This window comes from Belonocnema kinseyi, chromosome 1 (genome assembly GCF_010883055.1).
Source record: "Belonocnema kinseyi isolate 2016_QV_RU_SX_M_011 chromosome 1, B_treatae_v1, whole genome shotgun sequence".
In the NCBI taxonomy this organism is placed as follows: Eukaryota; Metazoa; Arthropoda; class Insecta; order Hymenoptera; family Cynipidae; genus Belonocnema; species Belonocnema kinseyi.
The window spans coordinates 173,779,050-173,806,030 of record NC_046657.1 but is presented as its reverse complement, the minus strand read 5'-3'; the positions used below and the strand labels follow the sequence as shown (position 1 = coordinate 173,806,030).

The window sequence follows — 26,981 nt, the reverse complement described above, 5'->3', positions numbered from 1 at the left end:
AATTTGTCCTATACGTCAGTATTTCTAGATATCCTAACCTAAAAGGCGTACTAAAAGATGGCGTAAGAAGCTTTGAAAAAAACTCGCCTTGTATTATAGTGTTTTAAATAGTAATATTAATATCTTTGCTACCAAGAGAATCACGATAAATGAACACTATTTCAAAAATTAACTCCAACACTAGTATTCTAACTTTATTTTTTAAACTTGACAAACAAATTAAATTATTAAGTTTACGATGTATTGGAATTGGAATCCAATTTTAATGCAAAATAGCGTATATCTCAAGGGGGAACATTAGGAAGAAGGCGTGGTTTTATATTGACAGGGGTTCCTTACTCATGAATGACAATATAGCAAATCGTATAAAAACTAAAGTTACCATTTATTTAAATAAATTCTTACGATTGGTGGAGCTTATACCGATCAAAAATGATAGATCGAAATTCAACCACTTCCACAACGTCGCGTGGACAGAAGTAGAGCTAAAGCAAGGTCGTACGATGAAAAACGATACATACATTTTTGATTTTAATATTTAAATTCCAGTTGTTGTTTGCCTTAATTTTATTAAATATAAACCATTGTTCATACTCTTCGAAAGCGTCGTTCGAAAATTTACTAATTAACGGGCTCACTTATAACAATTAAAGGGCCGAATACAATAATCACCTTAGCGCTTGAACATGCGAAGAAGTATTGTCCGCCGAGCAAATTTTGAAAATTGTTGAAATTGTAGCGTTGACAGCAAATACTTGTAGACAATTTTTATGCGCATCTTTTTTGTATGGAAACCAAATTCTAAAGACTTTTTGTTTGTAAGTTATTTAGTGAAAACAGAATTTTTCAATCAAAAAATTCAGTATGTTTTTGCATTTGTTAGAACATAAGCTATGAGGGCCTAAATAATCACTCGGGGTCTATGATTTATTAAAGGTCTCATGTATTTTGGATTAGTTCGTTAAAATATTACACTTAGCACTTTCTTATAGTTTTTTGACGTTCCGTTTCTCGAACAACAACTACTATCGGCGAGAAAAGGGTAGACATCTGCATTTGAATCATATCGACTCAGCCAAACAAAATGCCAACGCGTTAAAAAAATATTCATATGAAAGCTAAAATTGTTCTATGTAAATGAGCTTGAAGACGTTTATGTAACATTTTTTTTGTGCTTCGCAGACTGAAATATGTAAAAAGGTAAGGATTTTCGGGTACATTTAAGAACAGTCACAAGTGTAGAGCATTATTTCTTGTACAAGGGGCAATCGGAAAAATTTGAAAAAATTCATGAGTATGAGGAAAACTGTTGTGAACAAATTGTAGTTGAGAAATTTGAGAAATAACAAAAATTGTTGCTTAGAAGTACAAAAATGTACAACTATATTATCTTCAGTTCTAATAAAGATGATAAAGCGATTCATACTGCAAGCTGTAACGGATAGGTTCTGTAATTATTTTCAATCACCCAGAAGGATGTGATAGTCTTCTTTTTTGTGAAAATCGCGATGTCTTTAGATATTTTTTTTTGGTTGGAAAACAAGTGCCAGAAACCAGCCTGGACCCTTTTTTTGCTGCCGAGGATGTGCCAGGTGCCACCCAAGGATTCAGAACCACGGGTCGATGAAAGGCATGAGCCTTACAGAATCTACCCCTTGTATATGAAATGTGCTTTAAACTTCACTGTTCTTAAATGAGCCCGAAAATCCTTACTTTTTTTACATTTTTCAGTTTGCAAAGCACACATTTTTTTACATAAACGTGTTCAAGCTCATTTACGTAGAACACTTCTAGCTTTCATATGACTATTTTTTTTATTGCGCTAGCATTTCTTTTGGCTGAGTTGTTAAGCTTCAAAGGCAGATGCCTACCATTTTCTCGCCGATAGAGTGCACTATAATGACCTTGAATAAATTAAAGTGTATAAAATAAGCGATGATAACAATATATAACATTCAGCCAACCTATAATTTCTGGCCCTCGAGAATATTTATTACATCACTTCACTAATTGCACTAGATTGTTCTGCGTCGTTGCTTTCCAGGTTTATATCTTGAGGGTTTGATTCGTGATTGACGTAGTCTGCATCTCTACCGTCGTCTATAAACTCGTCTCCGAACGCTTTATTGGCTAACATCAGATGTATTGGCGTATCTTCGCCCGGATTTATCAACTATAAGATCAGCAATGCCGTAGGTTTTGCTATGTAATACTTTGTGAATCACTAGAGATCCACGTTTAGGAACTGACACTCAGACGGGTTAACCGTAAATCCTGCTGCGTTAAGCGCCTCTAAAGCGAATATGAGTCGTTCTCTCAATTCCGTACAATTTGGACCAGCTACGACTATATCGTCGAAATAAAATAATACTACATGTTTTTAAAGTGGTCCCAATACCCTCTGAATCAGTTTTCTGAAGTAAAGCGGCGCATTTATGAGTCCAAAGACCATGCGGGAGAATTCGCCGATCTCTTCGGATGTTATGAATGTCGTCTTTTCATGACTTTCAGCTGATGCTGGTACTTATAGGTAACAATGTAAGAAAACTATGCCGATGAACAGTTTGCGTCCACTCAATAAGCTAAGGATATCATCTTGGTTGGATAAAGAAAAACTCATCCGTTCTGACTGAGAATTCAATCTTCTTAAGTCTATAACTAGTCGATCTTCACCGTTTTACTTCTTCGCAAGGAAAACAGAACTGGGGTAGGAAGAATTAGTAGCTAATACCATTCAGTTTCTTCTGAACTCGCCTAGAATTTTGCGCACTTTAAGACGTTCGTCGTTGCTAGAAGTGTACGCATTTTGTTGCACTAGTTTCCTTTCGGAATATCTGTTATTTCCATCTCCATTAGGTCAATACATCCAACTTGTAAATTTCTTTAGAAATCGTCGTTCTATGCATACTTAAGATTCCAATAAGGACAGTTACTATCGGTTCTGGTTGATCATCGTCCAAGTCTAGTTCTTTTCTGGTAACCAGTTTTCTCCCTGGTGTATTTATATTATTGATTTCTTTTAGTTCACATAGTTCTATTGTTCTTGTAAATATAAGCTCTTTGGAATTGAAGTTTATAACATGAAGAATATGCTTATCATCATCTCGTACGGTTGACATAAAATGGATCGAGTTGGCAGGAATCTTACTACCTTCCGTTAAGTTGATTTCCAGATTCTTCTCTCCGATGTTCATTTTGATGTAAGGCGCATCCTCTCGTTCTTCAAATACAAGTTCGTCGCCTCGCTTATAGTAGTTGATGTGAGGTAGTTCAGTGTAGGTCTGGAACCACACACACAGGAACGTCTTCCGCTTGACCTCCAGCGACGATTATTCGAGCAACAAATTCTCTGACCGGATAGACCTTGAAGTGATCCGGTCCAAGACCTTTTAGCGAAGTTTTTTGTGTCAATTTCGTTTTTACTTCCTACTTGTTCATTGTTTATTGCCTTGAAAATAGTGCAGATGATTTCCTTAGAAGCATCAGGACAATCCTCTAAAATATATTCAAAATTCTGGCAGATATAGCACTTAAACTCGCCTTTAGCATTCCAAAGGGGTGGTCGTTTAACTGGGTTTGTATCGCTTGTAGTCCTCCAGGATATATTCGCTTTGTCTTCCCAACTTCACTCGTGGCTTCTCTCTTAGTTCTGTGATCCCATCATCCAGTTTACTTTTTGCTATCTCTGTAGCGTATCGAATTCTCTAGTTTAGTTTTTCGCGTATTCATTCCTTTTTTTGTAGAGCATGGAGCAAATCGCCTAGATAGGTGTGTGCCTTGACGGACATGGATGCACACAAATCTCTAGACCATAAACTTATTCAAATTTGTTTCTTGGCTTCTTCTTCACTCAAGCCTAAGATTTTACCTAAGCGAGCTTTTTCATGAAAATAAGCCGAGAGCGACTCTCCTTTTTTTTTGCGTTCTATCCTTCATTCGGTTCCATTTGGCCACTAGATTGTCAGATTAGATAGACCTGGCATTATATAGAAGGAGTGTGAGAACGATTTTTCTTTTGTTTCTTTAATTGAAGATTCCCTTGTCACTTTTTATAAAATCCTCTCCAGCGCTTTATCTCTTCTGTGATTATCCTCTAAAATCAGCATCATCATTCGTTCCATCAGTTTTTTTCCACACATATCGTTCTATTGATAAGATTATCAATCTTCCATTAAATTTCGCAGACTCATTTTATTTTCAAGGACGAAGGGGTGAAAGATATACGTTTTGCACAATATTTTTATGGAAAGAAAATCTTGTTTTGTTTTAATGTGATCACACACACACGCGCGCGCATTCGCACAAACGCTACATACACATATACGCTATTCCCCAGTGGGCAAGTCCATAGGTCAACTTTAGGGACTTGTGTGCCTATTGGGCCTTCATGACTCACCTCTCGCATCGAGACCGCCATAGATGTCGAAAGATAAAATTAACCACTTACTGTTACTTGTGCCCTTATTTATGTCACTTTTGGATCGATATTTCGTAATAAACAATGATAGGAAACGCTCAAAGTTGATCAAAAAATGGTTGAATCGAAAACACAAAAACGTGGCACATGGAATCGAATCTCAGACGAAATATTTCACAGTCCCATTTTCCATTTGAAGAGGTTATGTCCTACTTCTGATCTGTTAGAACATAAACTATGAAGGCCCAAATAAATACACTGGGTTCATTATTGATCAAAGATCTCACGTATTTTTTATTAATTTGTTGAAATATTCACTGAGAACTTTGTTCGAATATAGTGTTTCGAACCACAGTGGAAAAAAATCGCGATAAGCTGGCTAAAAATATACGATGTTCATAGAATTGGCCAAATTACGTTACTCGCGGGTTACTTCTACATTTTTTGGGTCACTGATTACGAATCCGATGCCAAAAACTTAAAAAACAAAAAGGCGGATCCAGTATGGGATAACAGTGAATGATAAGTTATCGTATAGACAATTTGCCATAACAAACCATGTAAAACCTATAAAATAATTGAACAATTTGGCGCGAATCAAAAATTTTTAAAATAAAATAAAACTTACGTATTTTTTTATGGAAAACCTAAATCTGCAAGAAAAATTAAACACACCCATTTGAATTTTTTAATTTATTTCTCCCGCCCCCTCAGGAATGGGGTGTGGGGTAAGTTGTTGCTGGGTCGCTTGTCCCTCTCGAAAATAAAAAGTTTTTGCTCTAGACGTTATTTTTGTGAGATGCGTATTTCTTGAGACATTTAGATGTATCAAGATAAAAGAGACACTCTGTATATAATTTAATTTAATTGAAACCGCGTCTGCAAGTCTCTGCAGCTAATTTCCATAAATTTTGTAAGTAAAAGCACACCGAATATATTAGTAGTGAAAGTAAGACCAGATCTTTTAAGACTTCTTTCTTCGCTCTATGTATTGGATGACATCGGATTCGTAATCAGTGACCCAAAAATGTAAAAGTACCCGCGTGTAACAGAATTTGGCCAATTTTATTAACATTTTATACATTTGGCCAGCTTTCCGCGATTATGTCCCACTTTGTGACGTTCCGTCTTTCGAACAACTAGTCATACTAGTCATTATGTACGGCATACTGAACTCGACTCTGATCGCGTAAACATAGCGCGGCGGCTTGACGTACCTTGGCGTACGACAAGCGCAACACACAGTACATAATGTTCAAATCAACTTTTTTCCCGTTATGAAAAAAGATCTAAAACTTGTTCGAAAAACTTCTTTGATCCCTAAGGAACATTTTTCTCACTGGAAGTTGTGAAAATTTGAAACTTCCTCACTCAACTGTTTCATTTGTATATAAGCATCCAAGATTTCAAAGAAAATAATTTTTAAGGGGGTAGTATAATTCAAGGACCTTTTGTTCAATAATTTTTTTGCATATATTTTAAATAGACATTCGGAATTATTTATTATATTGTAGGGCCTAAATTTAACTAGCGAAAAAAAGGTCATTTTTTATTATTTGGCAGAGATACGGGCGATGTGAAGAAGCCATGTGAAAAAACGATCGCCATGCTATCTCAAATTCGGATCATCTGAAATACAAAAACACAATTGGTTCTTAAAGAGTCCATAAGTGGCTATCCTATGAGCCTCAATCATTAATAAATATTAATAAATAAACAAATAGTGAATTTTAAAAAAAGTTTCGTTTGTTTCCGTTTTTTCAACATTTACTGTGTCAAACTGTTATTAAATGTTAATGGAAAATCAAGACGAGTGTCATACGATAGCCAAGTCTTTTAAAAAAATTTTTAAAAAAGTTGGACGAAATCGGTCCAGTAGATCGGCTGGAATCGTGGCGACCACCCCAAAAAAGTGCATTTAAAGTTTAAAGTACAAAAAATGGTGCGTTGCGACCGATCGAGGCCTTGCGGAGTAATTCGTTTTTCGGTCACTTCCGATACGCCCGGAGGTAAGAGAAGGTTTCTACCTTATTTCTAAGGGTATATGGTGACTTAAATTTAAAAAAAAGATTTTTTGAAAATTTGAGCATGTACTAACCCATTAAATTCACTACACGGCCCTGAAATGTTTTTTAAACTTTGTAAAGGCTCTAAAAGTCGGAGGTATCCGAAGTCTGAGAATATGGATGTTCCATAGAGGCCCCCGCAGGGCACCCAGCTCATTTGCCCTCACGGATGAACGATAAAATTTAAAGTCCAAAGGGTAAATATTTTTTGGACACCACAAATTTTAAGGTTTCATGATTTCACACTTACAAACAGTGAATTTCTGACAATAATTCGATGACACTTTTTTGAAATTCGAACTCTGACAATAGGTTGCCCTCAAGGATCAACGATTCCAATTTCTAAGTCGGAAGGGTGAATATTTTGTATCTTAAAAATAGACATAAAAAATACGTTTAAAAATATGGTTCATGCGTTCTAAAAATTTAAAGAAAATGAATTCAACTGTCTCGAAAACCACTTTTTTCCTGCTTTTTTTAAAAGAAAAGAATTGTAAGTTCCATCTTTATGAAAAATTTTATATGTTCAGAAAAATGTAAATTTTATGTCAATCTTAAACATTGTAAAATAGTATAAAACACCTAAAGACCAAACCTTACACGAAAGTTTAGAAAATGTTATTATTAAGAAATGGTCAAAATACACGATCAAATTTATGAGTTGCGTCGTTAAAAAATTTAAATCTTCACAAAAAATTACATTTCCTGTCATTGTAAAAATTTGTAAAGTAGTCTACAACGGGAAAACGAAATATTATGCGAAGAAAAATTGTAATCGGTTTAAATTATTTATTTAATAATTATTTTATTGATATTCCTGTTAACAGTGCGTGTATTTTCCATTTACATAACGTCGGACAATAATAAAATAATTGGAAAAAGAGAGCTTAAGATTTGGTACTTTAACTTTTCTGAACTGTAGCTTATGAGGATGGCTGTTTCAGAGAGTTTCAACTTGTCGGTTTAGCGCAGTAGTCAGCACTTCTAACTGTTAGGGGATAGATTTATGTATAGTTATGTACGTTCGAAACCCCGTAGCGTTAGAAATTTTATTTGTAATATGGTGAAAAGGTAATGTATGTATTCACTCTAAACAGGACTATTAATATCTGCATACAAAATACTCGCAATCAATTAATATTTGTTTTATAGATACCTTTTTGTCATATGTTTAGAGTATAGTAGTACGGTACTAGATAGCACTGACACCCATGGTGAATTTTCTATTGGAATAGTACTATGCCAGTAGCGAAATCCAGTGCTGGCCTAACACTGACAGCCAAAATAGTGTTATCATCCCAGATATATATGCCAGTACAGGTGCCAGCACTGACAAAAAAGAAACCAAAAGGGCTTTTATGATAGCAACCATGAGGGATCCATGAAGGTAGCCCATGTTGGTCCCATACGAATTAGCATGATGTTTCCATGAGAGACCCCGCCTGGATTGCCCTCATGGATTCCAGCAGGCTTCAGGGCAATCCATGCGGGCCCCCCAACGGGAGCCCCTTCCATTTTCCCACACGGGTCAAGCAAAGATCTGGCGAATTGAACGCAAAAAGTTATTGATTTTCTTTTCGTTGAAAAAATCCGTTTTCATTGAATAACTAAAAGACGAAACAACCTTTGAATATGGTTGCAATACAAAAACGATGTGCAATAAAATTCTCTACAATTATTGACTGTCAACACTAAAATTTAAACAGTTTTCAAAATTTTCTCTGCGGACAATACTTCTCCACGTGTTCGAGCGCTAGGGTGGTTATTTCATCGGGCCCTTCAATTAAAAATCTTGCACCGTGATTAAAAATTTGGAGCACAGACGATACACACCTGAGCTATAGAGTAACCACGCATATAGCTGGTATAAACAGTATGGTTTTTTCATTCTAATCGCAACAAATTCAGATGAAATAGATGTCTTGTAGAAAATCCAGGCGATTTTTGGTCAATATAGATAAGATATACACACACACCCACACACACACACACATCAAGCAAGATATACATATACATATCATAAATACATAATATATACATATCTGCAAACGATTGCAAGTTAGGATTTTGAGATGTCAGGTTGGAAGCAGCGTCTTATAGTGGAACTGGCAGAAGAGATTAAATGGTAAAGTTAAGGTTTTAGTAGGAATAGAGAATTAGCTGAGTCTCTCCGGCGTCTCATCATGGAAGATCGTGTAGCCTTAGCGATATATCAGGCAATATAATTCATGATTTTATGAATTACTTTTAACTAAAATTTTACCATGAAATGTATTTTGTGGATTGTTAATTATAACATTTCAAAATATAGCAGAAAATATCAATTTTTTCAATTTTTAGTTGGGATATCTCGGAATCCTAACATATATGACAAGTATGAACCAAAGATTCGTTTTTAAGACATCAAAATCCTTTGAAGTAACCCAATCCAGTTTTCGAATGCAAAAAAAGTTAATTTTTGTCGGCTGGTGTTATCGTTTATTAAAGTAAAATCTTATTTTGATGGATATTTCAGCAAAAAATCGTCTCATATAATTTTTATCTAACAGTTCTAGCAAAAGATTCCGTTTTACCATCCGCATGCCAGAAATCTATTGTATTGTTACATGTTATCAACCAAATCTTCGAATATGATTTACATCCTTAACACAAGGTAGAAGTTTTGAAAATAAGACTTTAAATAAAATATTCTGTGAACAAAGAATTGAGCCCAAGACCTTTCGGTTGCCGGATGACTAGCCTTTTCCCACAAAAACCCACAGAAACTTAATAGTTTAACTATGCAAAACTAATCCACACTGTCCAGAAAATAACATTAACAAAAATCTGAAATACAGAAAAAAATAAACAAAAAATAGTAGACATCGAAAAAGTGTATTCCCACGAGTGTTTAGAAAAAGAAAAAATTGTATCGGAATCAAGGGTAAAAAACGCTTTTTGGAGATAAGTATCTGATATCATATATGTGATTTAGATTGTACGGATAATTTAATTCGATTCGACTTAGAAGCCGAACTCACTAATGTAAGGTTTTTTTTTGACAGGAACGCATTGACTGACTTCGCAAATCGTTATTCTTTACTTTATTCTTCGTTTTGTTGAGAAGAAACAATAAGAGGTATTGGATTGTAAGCATGTATTTAATTATATCCAGCTCTGTGACACAAATTTTGTAGTAGACTTTCTCTAAAGTAGAAATATTATAAATATTATATGTTTTTAAAATACTCCATTTGGTGCGCATTCAATTGCAAATAATTCATAAAAACTGTATGAATCATGAGAGTGTAATGCCGTCGTCTAAATTTTCGATCTCTAGTTTTTAACGGATCTTCACGTTTCAACATTCGCAGTCCGAAAATAATAAAATTTTGTCGCGATCTGTACATGTACTTTATATCTGTCTGTATGTATATCTATTAGGTTGCCTGAATGTTGTCATCGCACTAACTTTTGAAAGGTTAATACAATCAATTCAGCCTTAAATATACTTTTTTAGGGTCCCAAAATGAAGAATTTCGTCAACCAGATATTTAAGACAAAAATTAACAAATGCAGAGAATTTTCAAAGGACCCCGCACGAAAAATATAGCCAATTAAGGCAAGATATGAGCATGAATGAGTCAATATCCAGCCAATGACGGCAAGACATGAGCAGAATGTTGTCAATATCTAGTCGATGAAGGCAAGATATGACCAAGAGTTCCGAGTTCGGATTCTACGTTGAAATTTCAATTAGAAACAAACAGAGTAATTGCACTACTTCTTTTTGAAGCGTTCAAAATTTGAAAAAATGTCATTAATTTTTGCTGAAGGTGACTTCAAGCGCATCCATAATAGCTCAAGTAGTATGTTATGCGAGAAGTTTAAAAATAAAATTCAAAATTGGCAAATAAATGTAAATAAATAGATGTAATAATTTATGTGTCTAATTCTACACGAATTTAATACCTTCTCCGATAAGAATAATATAAAAAATGAGAATTTAAACAAATTCTTTCATTTTCATCCTGACATCTCGTCTCGTAACCTCAAAAACACTGCTTGACTGCTCTCACTTGCATCGAAGCGTTGTTGTCTGAGATTTCCACTGCGTGGCGCTAGCATCCAGATAAAATTATTTAAGATTCCGACGGAACGCTTATTCACTGCTACTAAAAGAAAATGCAATTAGAGCCGCCCTCGGCCCATGTAAATGACAGGTATTTTATTTTTAAAGTTTTTAACGCTGCAAGGGTTAGTCCATATCAAGCCAATGAAGACAAGACATGACAAGGTTGTTGTCAATATCTAGCTAATGAAAGCAAGACATCAGCAGGACTTAGCCAATATCCAACCAATGATGGAAAGCATGAGCAGGACTTAGTCAACATCCAGTCAATGAAGGCAAGACATGAGCAGGATGTTGTCAATATCTAGCTAATGAAGGCAAGATATGAGCAAGAGTTAGTCAATATCCAGTCAATGAAGGCAAGACATGAGCAAGACTCAGTCAATATCCAGACAATGAAGGTAAGATATGACCAGGATGTTGTAAATATCTAGCCAATGAAAGCAAGATATCAGCAGGAATTAGTCAATATCCAGCCAATAAATGAGCAGGACTTAGTCAATATCCAGCAAATGAAGGGAAGTTATAAGCAGGGCTTGGTCAATATCCAGTCAATGAAGGCAAGACATGAGCAGGACTTAGTCAACATCCAGTCAATGAAGGCAAGACATGAGCAGGAAGTTGTCAATATCTAGCTTATGAAGGAAAGATATGATCAAGAGTTAATTAATAGCAAAGCAACGAATGCAAGACATGAGCAAGACTTAGTCAGTATCCAGACAATGAAGGCAATACATGATCAGGATTTTGTAAATATCTAGGCAATGAAAGCAAGACTTCAGCAGGAATTATTCAATATCCAGCCAATGAAGGCAATAAGTGAGGAAGACTTAGTCAATATCCAGACAATGAAGACAAGAAATGAACAGAACCTAGTAAATATCCAGCCAATGAAGGGAAGTTATAAGCAGGGCTTGGTCAATATCCAGTCAATGAAGGCAAGACATGAGCAGGATGCTGTCATTATCTAGCCAATGTAGGCAAGACATGAGCAAGAGTCAGTCAATATCTAGCCAATGGAGGCAAGACATAAGCAGGGTGTTGTAAATATCTAGCCAATAAAGACAAGAAATAAGCAGGATGATGTCATTATCTAGCCAATGAAGTTAGGATACCGTCGTCCATATCATTGTCACCGTTCGGTCTATAGGCAATCCAGAGTTGAAGCTTAGACGCGTTACGAAATCGAGAAAAAACTCTGATTTTTATCAATCCGGGTTGTTATACTCGATTACCCCCTCGTAGCATCTTAACCCATCTGCTGCTGGCCGTACCGTATGGTACCAAGCGTTTTATCTATTTTAAATTATTTGAATCCTTTAAGTTTTAATTACTAAGTTAAATTGTTAGATATTTAAGTGATTATTTAATATAGTAAATTAGCTAATTAGATGAAGTAACTTGATGTAATATAGTTGAAACATTGAAAAGAAATTAAAAATCCGCGACAGAAAAAAAATTCTGCAGCTGATGGGTTAATGTGGAATTCTTTGTCACTATCTCTTTGCAGTTTGTCTTGCAAGTAAGAAGGTGCAACTTTAACTCGATGAACCCCAACTGTGAGTTTTTTAAATAATTCAAGAGTCAGGACAGGGAAATCTAACAATTGGCCCACATCCAATTGAACCCATCGTTGGGCGTTTCTTTTATTTAGGTTTTGTGCCGCAACCAGTGCTTGTAAGACATTCGGTTCCTTAGATTTCTCCAGTAATTCATTGGCCATTTCAGCATAAGCTTCTTCCATGGCAATTAAAGGATAGAATCTGTTAATGATAGCTCCATCTATCCGACAAAAATGTACTACTTGCTGAAAGAATATTAAAATTGATTTGATGTGTCCGTCCCTAGCTTCGACGATCCACCTACATTTTGTCACTCGTCGAGATTCGTTAGAATCTTCTGGCTTGCTGGCATATCCCCTATTAACACTGACAATATCGTCTTATTGGAACCATCTGTTCATTCTGTCAGCGACTCTTACGAATTCATATTGTAACATAGCAGCATCATTATTACGGATGTCAGAAAAGTATGGCCGTAATAATGGTCCTGCTATAATACAACATGAATTCGTAAAAGACGCTGCCGGAATGAACAGTTGGTTCCAAGAAGACGATTCTGCTCATGTTTGGCTATATGTGACGTGTGCCGAAGAAAGGGGGCTTACTCTAAAAAAATCACAATCGAGGTTTTTACACCTTTCGATAGTTCTTAGGTTATTCTTTTTAATGAAATTATAAAAAAACTCCCGAGTGTTATTATTGCTAATAATTGAGTTTTTAGAGACCCGAGAAATCGGACTTTAGCTCGAGAGCTCGAAAAACCGGTGAAACACGTCCCACCACTCACCCCTCCTTCTCCGCGTCTCATCTACATCCCGTCCGTGAGCCGCGTCAACGACGTCGCTATATGCATGAGAATGTAGTGGTAAGTGGATAGAGAGGATTTTGTGAGTCTTGCCTCTATACTAAAAGTCGCTTCCATCGCGAAAAATCTCACTTTTCAGAGTAAGCCCCCTTTCTTCGGCACACGTCACATATATTGATTTCCTGTCCATATATTGTTTTTATTGGCCGAATATTAGTAACAAATGGCAAGTTTACCATGAAATACCTTGAAAAATGACCGGTGTCTAGAGGTCATGACTTCCTTTCCATTTCCTCTTCAGAGCGCAATGACTTACATAGGGAACAGTTTTTTCTCTGAACTGCAGTTTTCAAGATATTGAGCTACATTTGTTACAATAGCTCAATATTTAACCCGCTGTAACTCAAAACCAACATATTTTTGGACTTTGTGCCCATTCACACTTTTTATCGAGACGATGAGAACTTCAATTTTACGAAGTTTAATCAAAATCGCCTGGGAGCCATTTTATGCACATTTTATGCACATTTTTGCGGTGTTCCTTAAAAAATTAAGAGTTTTAGAAATGTTTGTCAAACTTTCCTGTGTACGACCAAAAGACTTGTAAATTATCATCATAAGATTTTTAATTTTGATGAACATTCTGAAAGTTATGTGCTTTTTAACACTTTAAGGGCCGATTCCACCAATTGTGATTAAATTTTAATCATTGACTGACTTAGTTTAATCAGCAAATTGCGTTCCACCAACTGTTAAAACATGATTAAAGAAGTCTAATAGTCAATTAACTGAACCGGCGATTTTTGACTGGTTAGCGAGTTAATCAGCGATTAACAGGAGTCAAAATAACCTCAAAGTTGAAGTTCAAGTATAGTGTGAAATATTGATCGAATTTAGTACTGGAAATTTATCTTGTCATCTCAAATAGAATCATAAGATTAAAGAAAAAAACAACACACATAGACTAGAAAAGCAAAGGAGCCTATTGCGTTTTGCGAATCCAATACAAGAGGAACAAATGAGAAGGATGCAAAATGGCTCTTTCACGTCAAATGACTTTTATGTTCTTCAAGAGAGTTGATGCCTTTCAGTGGTAAGACCTTTTCAGTGGTTTTGATTAGGTATATCGTTAAGCACTGAAGTATAATCTTCTATATGTGAACATATACTAAATTAAATATTTGTTGTTATTAGATTCATCAAGTTATCAAATCCAAGGAAGATCTCCCTGTTCCGAACAAAAAAGCTGCCGATCCAACTCATGGCGCAGACCTCTAAAATATATACAATTAATTGAGCATGCGAATGAGGTTTTCGCAAAAAGCGGCTTTGCGAAGCTTCTGAATCAAATTCCATTTATTATAGCCTTAAAATGTCAGGAAATTATTCTAGCATGGAGTCGGAATTAACATATTTATCACTATTTTCGCAATGGTTTGCATCTTTTTTGACGTGAACAATTTCGAACTTTCAAACTGCTGCTATTTACTGTGACTGCAACTAAAGTACCCTTCTCTCCAGCAAAAAGTAATTTCTCAATCCGATCATTTTTGCTTTCTCTCTTACACTCGGCTAACTTATCTAAATGTAATAAAAATAAAATAAGTAGCTAAATGTATTAAAATGAAGAACTTGCATGATGAGGACACAAAATATCTTTATCCTGTAAGCTGCCGATTTTAATACGTTTTAATAACAACATTTTTTTGCAACATCGAGTTCGCCCATGAATTTTACTAGCTATGAACCTACCCATAATGAAGATACGAACGCGATGCGTCAAAATGCTGCTGCCTTTGATATCATGTGTCCTATATTGATATAGTTAATAGTCATGTATTATAAAGATTAGCTGAAAGTTTCTCCACTTACCTTTGATTAAATCTTGCATTTTATTGCGTTGAATATTGTCATTAGCAGATTTTACACTTTGTGGGTCAACTTCTGAAGAAATCATCTTACATCCGTACAATTTAGCAAAGAGCAATGGGTATATACAAACAGCACCTGTACCTGTTCATATTTTTAAATTAAAAAAAAATATTATTTGTTCTACAGCTGAAAAACAGGGTAAGCAAATACCACAGGGTACTTTTGGGAACAACTCTCCTCTAATAGCACCGAACGTTCCTGGAACGTTCCCGCAATGTGTAAAATGTCCGCCGCTTTGGAACGTTCCAAACCTAAATTACCGTTATTGTTATTATTATAACTAAATATCGTGTAATCCGCTAGTGATAGGTCAAAATCGATGTCAGTTTCTGATATGGGTATCATATCATAATGCAGTATATAAGGTACTCAAAATTCAAAAATGACATCCATTTTTACCTATCTCTTACGGTTAAAGATATAATTGTTGTTAAAAATAACAATACGGAAGGTTCCCTTGAAAGCCCACTGGAACGTTCCTGGAACGTTCACTGTCCCGACATTCACAACTTCTTTGTCGAAGAAGGGCATGCTTAGACAATTATCCATGAATATAATAAACAGCTAAGATAACATAACACATCCTTCCCTAACACCTAGCCTAATATCAAACCAGTTACTTGGTTGTCCATTCACCCTTTAACTCACTTTACTATCTGCCTACATTGTCTTTATTGCTTTCAGGAGCCAACCATTGACTCAATACTCTTTCAGAACTTTCCAAAACTTTATTCTATCCACTTTATCAAATTCTTTGTCAAAGTCAACAAAAGCACATACACCTTTTTTGTTTACCCTCAAAGTTTTTTCTGTGATCAGTTCAAGCTTAATATCTGATCCGTACATGAGTTTCCTGGCATAAATCCACATTGGACTTCTCAGATCTTTTTTAATGTGATTTCCTTAACCTGACGAATAAGGATTTTGAATATATTTTTCCTGTGGTTCTTAGTGAATTGATAGCTCTTTAGCACATATATTCATTAGCTCACACACCCTTCAGGCAAATACTCGTCACCGCTTTTAAGAATTCCAGTGGTAATACCATCCACACCAGAAGCCTTACGATTCTTTAAGTTCTTAAATACAGTAATAATCTCAGAGGAACATATTCTTTCAAGCGGGTTTTCCAACTTATCGTCTTTTATATTGCACTTGTTCTGCTCCATAGCTTCATATCTAAATAGTTCCTTGCAAAAGTCGCTCTAACCGCATTTTGCTCCGTCCGTATAATATACCATTTGACTTATGCTATTTCTCATCACGAGTAACTTTGTACTACTACTTTCCTTAATAGTGCCCTTGACCAATTTCCAAATTAATTTCTTATTTCTTGCAAAAACGATTTGCGTTTTCTTATCCACCTCTGCTTTGATTTTATCTAAATCTCACGTCATTACCGAGACCTGTAATGTTTAACTATCTTAGGTACGCTTACTTCTTCTCGTTAACGACTACGCGAATTTCATCATTCCACCATGCAATGCCAACACTTCAGTTGCCTTCTTGACAATGATTCCCTGAAAAATTGAGCATGCGCCCTTTATATCTTTATTGAGTAATAAGTATTAGTGACTCACAAATTATCCCATCTACATTTTCATTCATCTTATTCTGAAATTCTATTCGTTCTTCCGGTATCTGCCAGTTCTTTATCTAGATTCGCACTTGATTCGTCTTTTGAGTTCTCTTTCTCCTCATTCCGTGACCGAGGTTCTTTTTTGAAACTAATACGTAGTAATTCTTACCTCTGCACCAGTGATTCGAACGAAATCAAGGGGCATTTTTTCATATTTTCGCATTGTTTCGATTAATTAAAAATAATTTGCCTACAAACTAGGCTTAGCCTGAAAAAAGTATTAAAAGATAATGGGGCTAAAAAGACAAAATGGCAAAATGATGTGCTAATTATACTTTATATAGAAAAGAACGAAAAGAAACGTAACGAAACATTCGTTCGGTTACTTTTTTTCGATATAAAACTTCGAAAAAAACATAATTTTCGCATTGTGTATTCGTAACTGCATTATTTCTTAGTAATTTTTCATATTTAGCATAACTTTCAGGTAAATTACTTTTCAATTTACAGGAATAATTGACAAATATAACATAATTGCCCTTAACTTCGTTCGAATCCATTCTCTGCACGAAGTATACGCCTGGACCATTTTATGCCCAAACCAAGAATTTGTAATATAAAATCCCTTTTTCAGGCACCCTGTCCGTATCTTCGCATTAGACTTTAACTTATATCTCTTAGTACTCTGATTCTTTCCCTAGGATAGTAGGTACATAAAATGTCATTTGAAGTGTCCCAGGAAGCGTTTTTACTTTACTTCTTTCACTATCAAGTAGAGCGTAGCATGCCATGAAAAATAATGTTCTGATTTCCGCCTTCTTTCTTGTCATTTATTGACACTGACATGCTGTTTTGGTCTCTCATTTAAATCAGCCCAACTCCTTGGCTACCATGTGATTCACTATCTACCCCTGATCATCTTTCGAGTCCGTTTTTTTTTCCTATAACTTTTTTTTTTTTTTTTCCTATCACTCTTCTGTCGCAACCTTCTTCTTTGTATACATATTTTTTATCCAAGTATTTGAAAATGAAAGAAAGAAAGCTTAAGGGAGAAATCTACGGATAGTAGAAGACAGTATTTTAATGGCATGAACAGCTCCTAAATTTATGTTTTTATTCACAACTCGGACATACAACCTACAACCTACAAATGCATTAATTTTATAGATACAGCAAATGATCGCTGTTTACGAAGTCGCCAAACTAGAAATTTCAACATTAACAAATTGTAAACATTGAAAATTCTAAAATTTCAGAAATATCAAGTGTTCATTTTACTGTATAAATTATAGTTATCAGGTCAACAGGTGATAAATTTCTGGGCTACCAAATTTTCAATGCTGAAACGTCAAAAACTGGGCGCTCTGTCAATTTGGCTAGAAATTCTAAGCTTAAAAAGTAGCCAAACTATAAATTTCGATATTACCCAATTTTCTGCTTTCAGAATTCCAAAATTATAAAAATATCAAGTCGCCAAGCAATACATTTAAAAATGACAAATTGCAAAATTACAAAAAAGGCAAAAATTTAATTTTCTTTACAAATTATAAATTTACCAAGTCGCCAAGCAATAAATTTCGAATATAGCAAATGTACAAAATTTCCCATTCTGAACTTTCTAAACCGGGCCGTCTGTAAATCTATGAATAAATTTAAGTTAATCAAGTCGCAAAACTATAAATTTTAAAAATTGCAATATGTACCAAGTTTCTAATAATGCAATTTCTAAACGGGGACCTCTGCAAATTTATTTACCAATTTTTAGTATATCAAGTGGCAAAACCATTAATTTCGGTAAGACCAAATTTTGCGCATTGACAATTCCTAAATTTAAAAACTGGCAAGTAGTCACTTTTCTTTATAAATGATATCACTTCGTCAAGCAATACATTAAGTAAAAAGCGAATGTATCAAATTTCCAGTTCTGAAATTTCTAAAATAGACCCTCTGTAAATTTATTTATAAATTATAAGTTTATGAAGTCGCCGAACTATAAATATTTGATATATCTAAATCCCTAAATTTTCAATATCGACAATTCTAAAATATGTCGGAGACATTTTTCGACGCGAGGAATACCGTCAACACACAGAGAAGAAGACCGCCGAAACAAGATGGGTCTAGGTCTGATTAAGCTTCATCAACTGGGGAAGGCCAAAGGATCAGAACTGGCTCAATCACAGACTTTCTCTCCAGAAATCAGAATCCTGATGTCCCACTCTCATTTAATGCAGCCAGGAAAATCGACACCCCGAAGAGACACCAGAAACTCTCGCAAGAAGAGCGTATGACATAGTTGTGGAGGCGGGAAAAGACATTCGGATTGTCGTTTTGGAACTCTCGTGGGTTCACTAATCTGGGAGACATCTCAACGGATATTTTAGAAAGCAACATCCATTGCATATGTGAAACATGGCTTTTGACGGTTCCTGTAGCCTCCCCCTTTTGGCTTCCTCATCATGAATGCTTCTCGTCAAACGCAATAAAAGTAAGTAGATTTGGTACAGCAAGTGGTGGTTCAGCGATATTTGTAAACCGAAAACGGTATGCTTGTTAAGCCCTTGATATATCCCCCGAGTGGATCTTTATAAAGTGCGCCTTTGATATGTACTTCAAACCGGGGATGGACAGCAGTCGATTTGCGAAAGTTTAGATTCAGTACTTGCGCAGCTGGAGGAATCATATCCTTCTATTCCTGTAATTCTGTGTAGGGATTTAATTTTAAATCGTGATGTGTGTGGAAAGGATCTTGCTTTGGTTAAATGTTTGGAAGTGCATGGCTTTGCTTTCCTCAATGGCAGTTTCGGTGCTGATTGGTCAGCAAGCTACAGTCGCTTGTCCTGCGGGAGTGGGAGTACTATCGATCTCGCGATTTGCACTCTAACTTCAATAAGTATAATTAAAGATTTTAATATTATTCCTATTGTTACGTTCACAGAACAACAAGGATTTAAACCACGCGGAATTTGAGACCTATCTTAGAGATGCGGACCTGTACAGGCTGACTCAGACATCATCTCTTCAGGTGCTGCCACACCTATGGATCGATCCCATTGGACAGCAGTAACTTTATGGTGGATTACCATTTAGATACGTTAGACTTCTGGTTCAGGTGCGTCTTATGGGAGACATAAGGGGCAGATTCTCATTGGGGGATCTTTCTATTGGGTTCACTAAGAGGCAACTCTGCACAATCTGCAATCTAGGAGTGGAAGAGAATCTGTTTCATTTATTGGCAGAATACCCTATATATGGGGATGTCCGAAAGGATTGTTTTGGGTCTGCGGTAAGCCTTATAGTCTCTCGCCGGTTCTGTATTGCGCTCCTGAATTCCCCGAATAGACAGAATTATTGCGTGTCGCTAAGTACTTGTCCAGTGTTCTAAAAGTTAGGGCTTTTATAATGTCTCCATAGTGTAAGTAATTGTGTTAATGGTGTAATAGAGCAGCTTATTCTTTAATTCAATTCCTTTGTACGGTTCTTTCGACCTAAACAAATACCGCAGCTTACATTAAATATCATACATGTATTGTGTAAGCTGTCATTAAATATATAATAATAAATTCATAAATAAACGCAACAATTTAGAAACTGCTGAGTTCCTTCATTTCTTTATGAATTGTAAATTTATAACAGCCCAGTTACAGAGGACCCAATTTAGAAATTTCAGAATTGGAAATTTGGTACATTTGATATGTTTGAAATGTATTGCTTGGTGAATTCAGAAATTTATTATTTATAATTTATAAAAAAAGTTGCGTCCAATTATAACGAAAGTCCAGCCCGACTTCCGCCTTTCGAAGGAAAGTATCGGGTGTCACCGTCACAATCAGTATTAATGCACATAGCAATGATATGTATATTCCTCGTTAGCAAAAACGGCAAATAGACATCCGGAAGGCTAAGGCGGCAAGGTTAGTTCCGGGAATCGACCCCCAGAAAGCGCAGGATTCTCTCTCCAGCTCTCAACCTTAATTGGAGAGGGTATAAGTAGACAGGTAATAAGCGAAACGAGTCAGAAGGCGTGGTCTAAAGGAATTTAAAGTCCACAACCGGATCATCCTATCGAGTGCCTTCCTGGCCGCACGCTCTGGAAGGATAAAGGTTCGTTATTTTTTAATCTGCGTGCGTTGACATAGGCTCCAGATATTTTTTTTTCTTAGAGTACGCTGTGCAGGCTCCTGAAACCGTTTTTAAGCTCTTTTAGGTACGCTGTACAGGCTCCAAGATGTTGTAATGCTTGTTTTTGTGGGTACGCTGCACAGACACCAGAATTTGTATACTTGTGATTTTCTGTGTACGCCGTACAGGCTCCAGACATTTAAGTTATTACTCGTTATTTTACTGGGTACGCTGTAACAGGCTCCAGACATTTTATATGTGATCTCTCTTCTGGCACTCACTTACATGCTTCAGACGTATTATTTTTTATTATTTGTTTCTCTGGGTAGGCTGAAATAGGCTCCAGACATTGTTTTTCCTTTGGGCATTTAATAGGCGCACGCTATTTGGCTGCGGTTTAGAAAACTTGCAGTTAGACCGATTTTACACTAAAATGTGGTTACAGTGAAAACTGCGACATACTCCAAATATTTTATTACTGAATATAATATTATACTCTCTAAAATGCAAAACGCTAAATGATTGTTAATAATTAAATTATTATTTAATAATTTATTATTAGCAATAAATAATTATTAATTACATTATTATTTTTTTACGAACACAAAAAAGATTTTTTCCAAACTTTTACTCGGTTGAGCCCAGTTTTGCATCATAGCCACGGACTAAGTCAAGTGACTGATGAAATAAGGATGTTTTAAGTTAATTTAATACGATTCTTGAAACCTCCTGCGATGATAATGTAGGTACACAATTTCGAGCATGGTGTATTCTGGAGCTCATCGCTTAACGCTGCTATATTTAAACGGCGGCCACGAGCGCTGAAAGTGACAACAGTCACCTCTGGATGCTTTCTAGAGCTACAATCTGCCACTCCATAGGCTTTTAGTCTCTTTCTTCCTGATGGTCGAAAATATGTCTTACAATGCGACAGGTGTTTCATAAAACCGCCTTCTGAGCTGCTGCCAATACCCTACTGATTCCTAAATGTTAAAAATGTTTAGTGCACCATGCACACACATTGCCTGTAGCCGAAATCACAATAGGACGAATAGATGCATGATTCACATTCCTCCATATGGTCTTTACTTAATGCCTTAAATCGCTATACTTCTGGATCTTGGTTGAATAGGTTGACTGCAAATTTCGTTTAAGTGGACAAGTCCATTGGCTCAAATGTAATAATCCGCTTGGATAGTAATATCCCAATATAAGATATAAACTTCGTTTTCTAAAACGGGCATTGAAATGTATCCATAGAAAGCCATCGATTATGTGTTAAGCATCCTAGGTTTAGGGCAAGTTGTTGATGTATAATGTCCGCTACGTCATTATGTCTGTGAATATATTCTCTTTGAGCCATTACCCGACAACCATCAATATTGTGCTCGATGGATTCATTGGTATTTCCATATAATCAGCACCGGTCAACCACGGTTTGATATAACACGTGTTTGCAATCATTTCTAGTGCTGACAACCTTATCCTGTATTGCAATGACGAACTCTACCGTTTCTGCATACAGAACACCCTTTCTCAGTCAAATATTGGATGCCTCACTATCCACTTCATGTTGATCTAATGTTTTGGGATGCTCGACATGGATGGCTTTCTGTCTCCATTGCAATTCAAATTTCTCTATAGTTTCTGCTCTGATATTCCAGGCCTCATCTGAGGACAAATTCAGGGGCGTGTAGTCAAGATCCGCTTTAGAGATTGTGCTGTAAATCGCAACATCTCGTTTGCTGTTCAAATAGTCTCGGAACTGTACAGCTTGTGGCTTACACAGTTTTTGACATCTACAATGTCCCTGCAACCTATACGTCATGGTAGCACTACCCTTTCAATCTCTCAATCTTCAAGGTCGGTGTTAGACCATTTGAAGAGCCCGAAGAAGTACGTAAGGTCAGGGATGGCATAGGTGTTGATTATCCTGATTTTGGTTACCAAGTTGAGAGGACTCTATATAATCACTTTCAGTCTCGTAGTGAAGGCAGTCGTTAGCCTTGTTTGAACTACCGTATGCTGAACTCCCTTAGATTAAAAAATACCCAGATATTTATATGAGTCGCCCACAGCCATTGCCTCGATGTTATTTTTGAATTCATTCTTTAACTATGCGGTCTTTAATTCCCCTCCGGTTAAAACACTGTTCTGCATTCATCTAGTCCGAACTCCATGTGGCTATCATTGGAAAACTGCTTTGTGACATCGATGACTTGCAGCAGTTTCTAGGCTGAACTAGCCTACATCTTTAGGTCATCCATGTACAGAAGATGCGTCAGTTGTTGACCGTCCTCATTATCATGTATTCTGAACCCATGGTCCATGCTATTTAGTGCTTTTCTCAATGGATTTAACGCTAAACAGAACCATAGTGCACTGTAGGAGTCTCTTTTACACTAAAGCCTTCATCACACGACTCATAAAGTCAGTGAAGCGTGGGAATATTATGTAAAGTTTTAAGACTTCAAGCAAATAGTCATGCGGCACGGAAGGAAACGCTTACTTCTAGTCAATGTATGCCATGTGTAAGTTCCTTTGATACTTACGAGCTTGAGTCATGGCAACAGCGTCTATAATGACTAGATCTTTACAGTCTCGCGAGTTATAAACAACATATTTTTTGTTGTTCTGTAAAAATGTAATTCTCGTCGCAATGAAAATACACCTTATCTGCAATGATAGCTGTAAGACATTTAGAAATTGTTGGAAGACAGGCTATCGGTCGAAAGTCAGATGGATTTGGACCGTCTGATTTTTTTGGTATCATATACGTAGTACCCTGGAGCATAAAACCTGGCATCAGATCTGGGTGTTCAATGATCTTCTGAAAACACCTTGCCAACGCTAGATGCAAACTCGTCAGGTACCTGTACCAGAAGTTGTGCACCATGTCCGGACTTAGAGCTTTCCAATTACTTGCCCTTTTCAAGACCGCTGAAACATCTAAAGCTGTGATGTTTGTCAGATGCATTTCAGGGCTATTGCTTGCCCTTGCTTCCTCCAGTTTGAACCACGCAGTGTCCAAATTGCATCTGTTCATTTTTCCCCAAACACCTGACCAGTAGTTAATCATATCTTCCAATTGAGGGACTTCCGTGCCTTGGTGATTATTTGGCTTTACTCTCAGTTCACGATAGAACCTTCTTTCATCTGTCTGAAAGTTTTGATTTTGTTGCCTTCGTGCATTACTTTTCTTGTACCGACGCAGTCTGGCAGTAAGAACATCAAGTCTCTGTCGTTGAGAGTCTAAAATTTCATCCAATATTGCTGGTGTTAATGTCTCGATGTGCTGAGGGTGGATGATTTTAGTAACATGGTTCATCAGCTTTCTGGTTCTATTTCCTTTTTTATATTGAGTTCATCGATCCAATTTGCACCCTACTTTGCTGACATCCATATCCAACCTGATCTTCCATGGTAGATCTTGATCCCTTGCTGAGACAAAAACTGCAGTTGCGGGCCTCGTTTTCTGGCCCAACGTTCTAACGGTTGCCACAGCTGCACAGTATACATGAGTTTGCACCTTTAACGCAGTTTGTGCTACGTTCAAATACGTAGGTAAAACCTTGCTATCGAAAAGTGCTATTAGTGCACGCAAATCATTTGTGATATTCATTTTGGACAGAGAATGCCTTAGCGTTGGTTCTACATATCTGAACTCTAGTAAAGCATGACCAAAATTCCTTTCCAGGTGCTGTAGTTTTTCTGAGATTTCTCTATCCACACCATCGTTAGTAATATCCGGGTGTGGTTCTAATGGTTCCGGCGCATGATGTTCATTATCCCTAGCACCCATGCCCTCAGCATCAATCAAGTCTAAGTTTCCATTTCTTCCAAGGTGAGCTCATCAATAGGAAGCTGCCGGTCCACTTCCATTTTGATAGAAGCTATTTCAACAGCCGAAAGCAGTCTGTTTACAGATATTGAGCGTTTTTGATCTGCCAGCTTCTGCTCATTTATTTTTGTCGCTAGCTCTGGGTATTTGAGTAAGAAGAGTCTATAATGTTCTCTCCTCACACTTTGCCCACATTTCTCTGCCAAAAAATAAAGGCGCATAATATCTTTGTTCATATGGTATGTCCATTTTCGTCGCTTTTTTGGTTGCTGAACCTTTGCTTCTGTCTCTGGTTGTATAAGGTCTTCCACCTCTGGAGGATGTGATGGTGTTGGCTCATCAATAGGTTGAGGAAGAATATCAATTGCTCCTGCTTGACCGTTTGACGCGGCTTTCTCTAAATGATGTTCATTACCGTCGTTTTTCTATGCCAAATCAGCCTGCCGTTTAATCTCCATTGCTCGGTCTTCTGTAACATGTAGATTAGTCCTGATGTCCTTTACCTTAGCGATAAGATATCTTAGTGCGAATTTTTGTATATGGGGATACTTTGCAGCAAATTTTGTTCTTAAATTGTTTCCTTCTTCCATTTTCGTTTCAAACTTCACACTTTCGTAATAGAGACGCGTCAATTCCTATTTGATTGTGGTATCTCAATTGATGCTCTCCCACGGTATTTCTGTCGAGGTGGTTGGCTGCAAATAGCTAGCGCTAGCCAAAGCATCCTTAGCAGACACAGTTGACGTTTCACTGCTTACCGTTTGTCGCAGATGTTGTTGCTGACCAGCTGTTTGATTAGTGAGATCTGCCTGACCATCTCGCAGCTCACCATTGCCACCGTCCCGCAAGCTGTGGCCCCCAGCTGTGGCTCCAGGTGCGCCCCGATAATCCTCGGGAAGCGACAAGCATTTCAAAATCTTTAATATATACTCCATTTTTCATTTACTGGGTTTTGGTGTTCTACTTAGTCCCTCTCCTCTTCATTATCATCCTATTTGGCATGGGAAACCCTGCCAGTAGCAATGCTACCGCCAACATTCCCGTCAAAGTCATGAGAGGAGAGCTCAAGCCCTATCGCGACATCCTCGCGGAACACTTCCGGTATTATTATTATTATTCTATTGTTTTTATTGAAACCTCCTGCGATGATGTTGTAAGTATACTATTTCTTCGATTAAAAATTGTGTCTTTCAATTCATCTTCTCCTATCTGGGTCCATATTAATTTTACCGGGTTCTAAGATTAGGTAAAGGGAAATATAGATATTACGAACTTTTTCAAAGGACAGGACTTGAACCGAAAGAGCAGTGATGGGTTTGTGTTGTATATTGAGGAAGGCCCATCCTGATGCAGTTTAGCGATAGACGAATAAATCCGAACGTTTCAAAACAAAGTAAAATTTTATAATAATTAATTAAAAATAATTAACGTGTAATAAAACACGCGACCCAAAATATTAACTGAAGAAGTGGGTATTAAATACTTTAAATATAAGAATTACATTAGAAAAGATAAAGACATTAAATTCAGATGCAGGGTAGTTAGTATGGCTAGAACAGTGGAACTATAAAGTGGATCTAATAAAGAGAAAGGCTCAACTATCTGCAACAGGAATATTGCTTAAAGCAAAAAAAAATTAAATCAGTGACTGCAGGGCACCACAGACTATGGACTGATGGTACGTGGCTTCTCGGGAAGAAACGTGAAGAAGAATCATGTTTGCGAAAAGATAATAAACAAGTGATAAGTACGACTGGTGAAAACAGTTTCCGCAGCATTCGGGTGTGGTCCGCTTTTCGGCAGTGCTCAAATACGGTTACAGTCACCCCATGTTCTTTCCAAATTGAATTCCCATAAGAATCTAATTATACCATTGCAACTATATGTTCATTTATAAGTGTGACACGACGCACTGTTAAAAATACTATAGTTCTTTATCAGCTTAAAAGTCCGCTTGAGACCTATAATATCTTATCTTTACCAGTTATGAAACTAATTAAAGGCCTCATAACTGGCAGAGGCTAAGATACGATAGACCGCAAGCGCACTTTTATGCGAATTAAGAACTATAATTATAAAACTATAGTTATAAAACTAATTATAGGTATCTCAATGAAGTAATGCTGACACGGTTTCCGATGCGAAGTGTGGGAGAAAGAAGGCTCCCGCCCCCTGTTCCTGAATCGTACGAAAGCAGATTCCGGGAAGATGGGTTGGTAGAGTGAAAGAAGTTCGTTTTATTAGGAATGACTCTTGCTCAGTCCTACAGTCACCTTCGTTCTTTAAGGGCTATGAGCTTACATCATGAGCAAATGGTACCCAAAGTTCGAATGTGGTTAGTGCCTAACGCATTTTCACAGTCCTCCTTATAATATATATATAGTACTGATTTTGCGCCAATCGCGCATCTTCTTTTTGGCAAATCCAACTTTTAAAAAATCTTACCGCCGAGTGGGCACATTCTCGTCAACCGCTGCGCACTTGGCTCGCAAGTTCGTGCGCGATAATATATATATATATATAATATATGATATTACGTCGTGAGA

At 36.7% G+C, this 26,981-nt stretch overlaps 1 protein-coding gene across 1 annotated transcript in view; it reads right to left on the bottom strand.

The window, feature by feature from the left end:
* LOC117168220 (RNA N6-adenosine-methyltransferase METTL16) overlaps positions 1–14,969 on the bottom strand; it is a 57,947-nt gene extending 42,978 nt beyond the window's left edge. Inside the window, exon 1 of the mRNA XM_033353704.1 lies at positions 14,834–14,969. Within this exon, the coding sequence (XP_033209595.1) occupies positions 14,834–14,918 (85 nt within the window). The 5' untranslated portion in view covers positions 14,919–14,969. The remainder of the gene's footprint in view (positions 1–14,833) is intronic.
* Between the last annotated feature and the right edge of the window lie 12,012 nt (positions 14,970–26,981).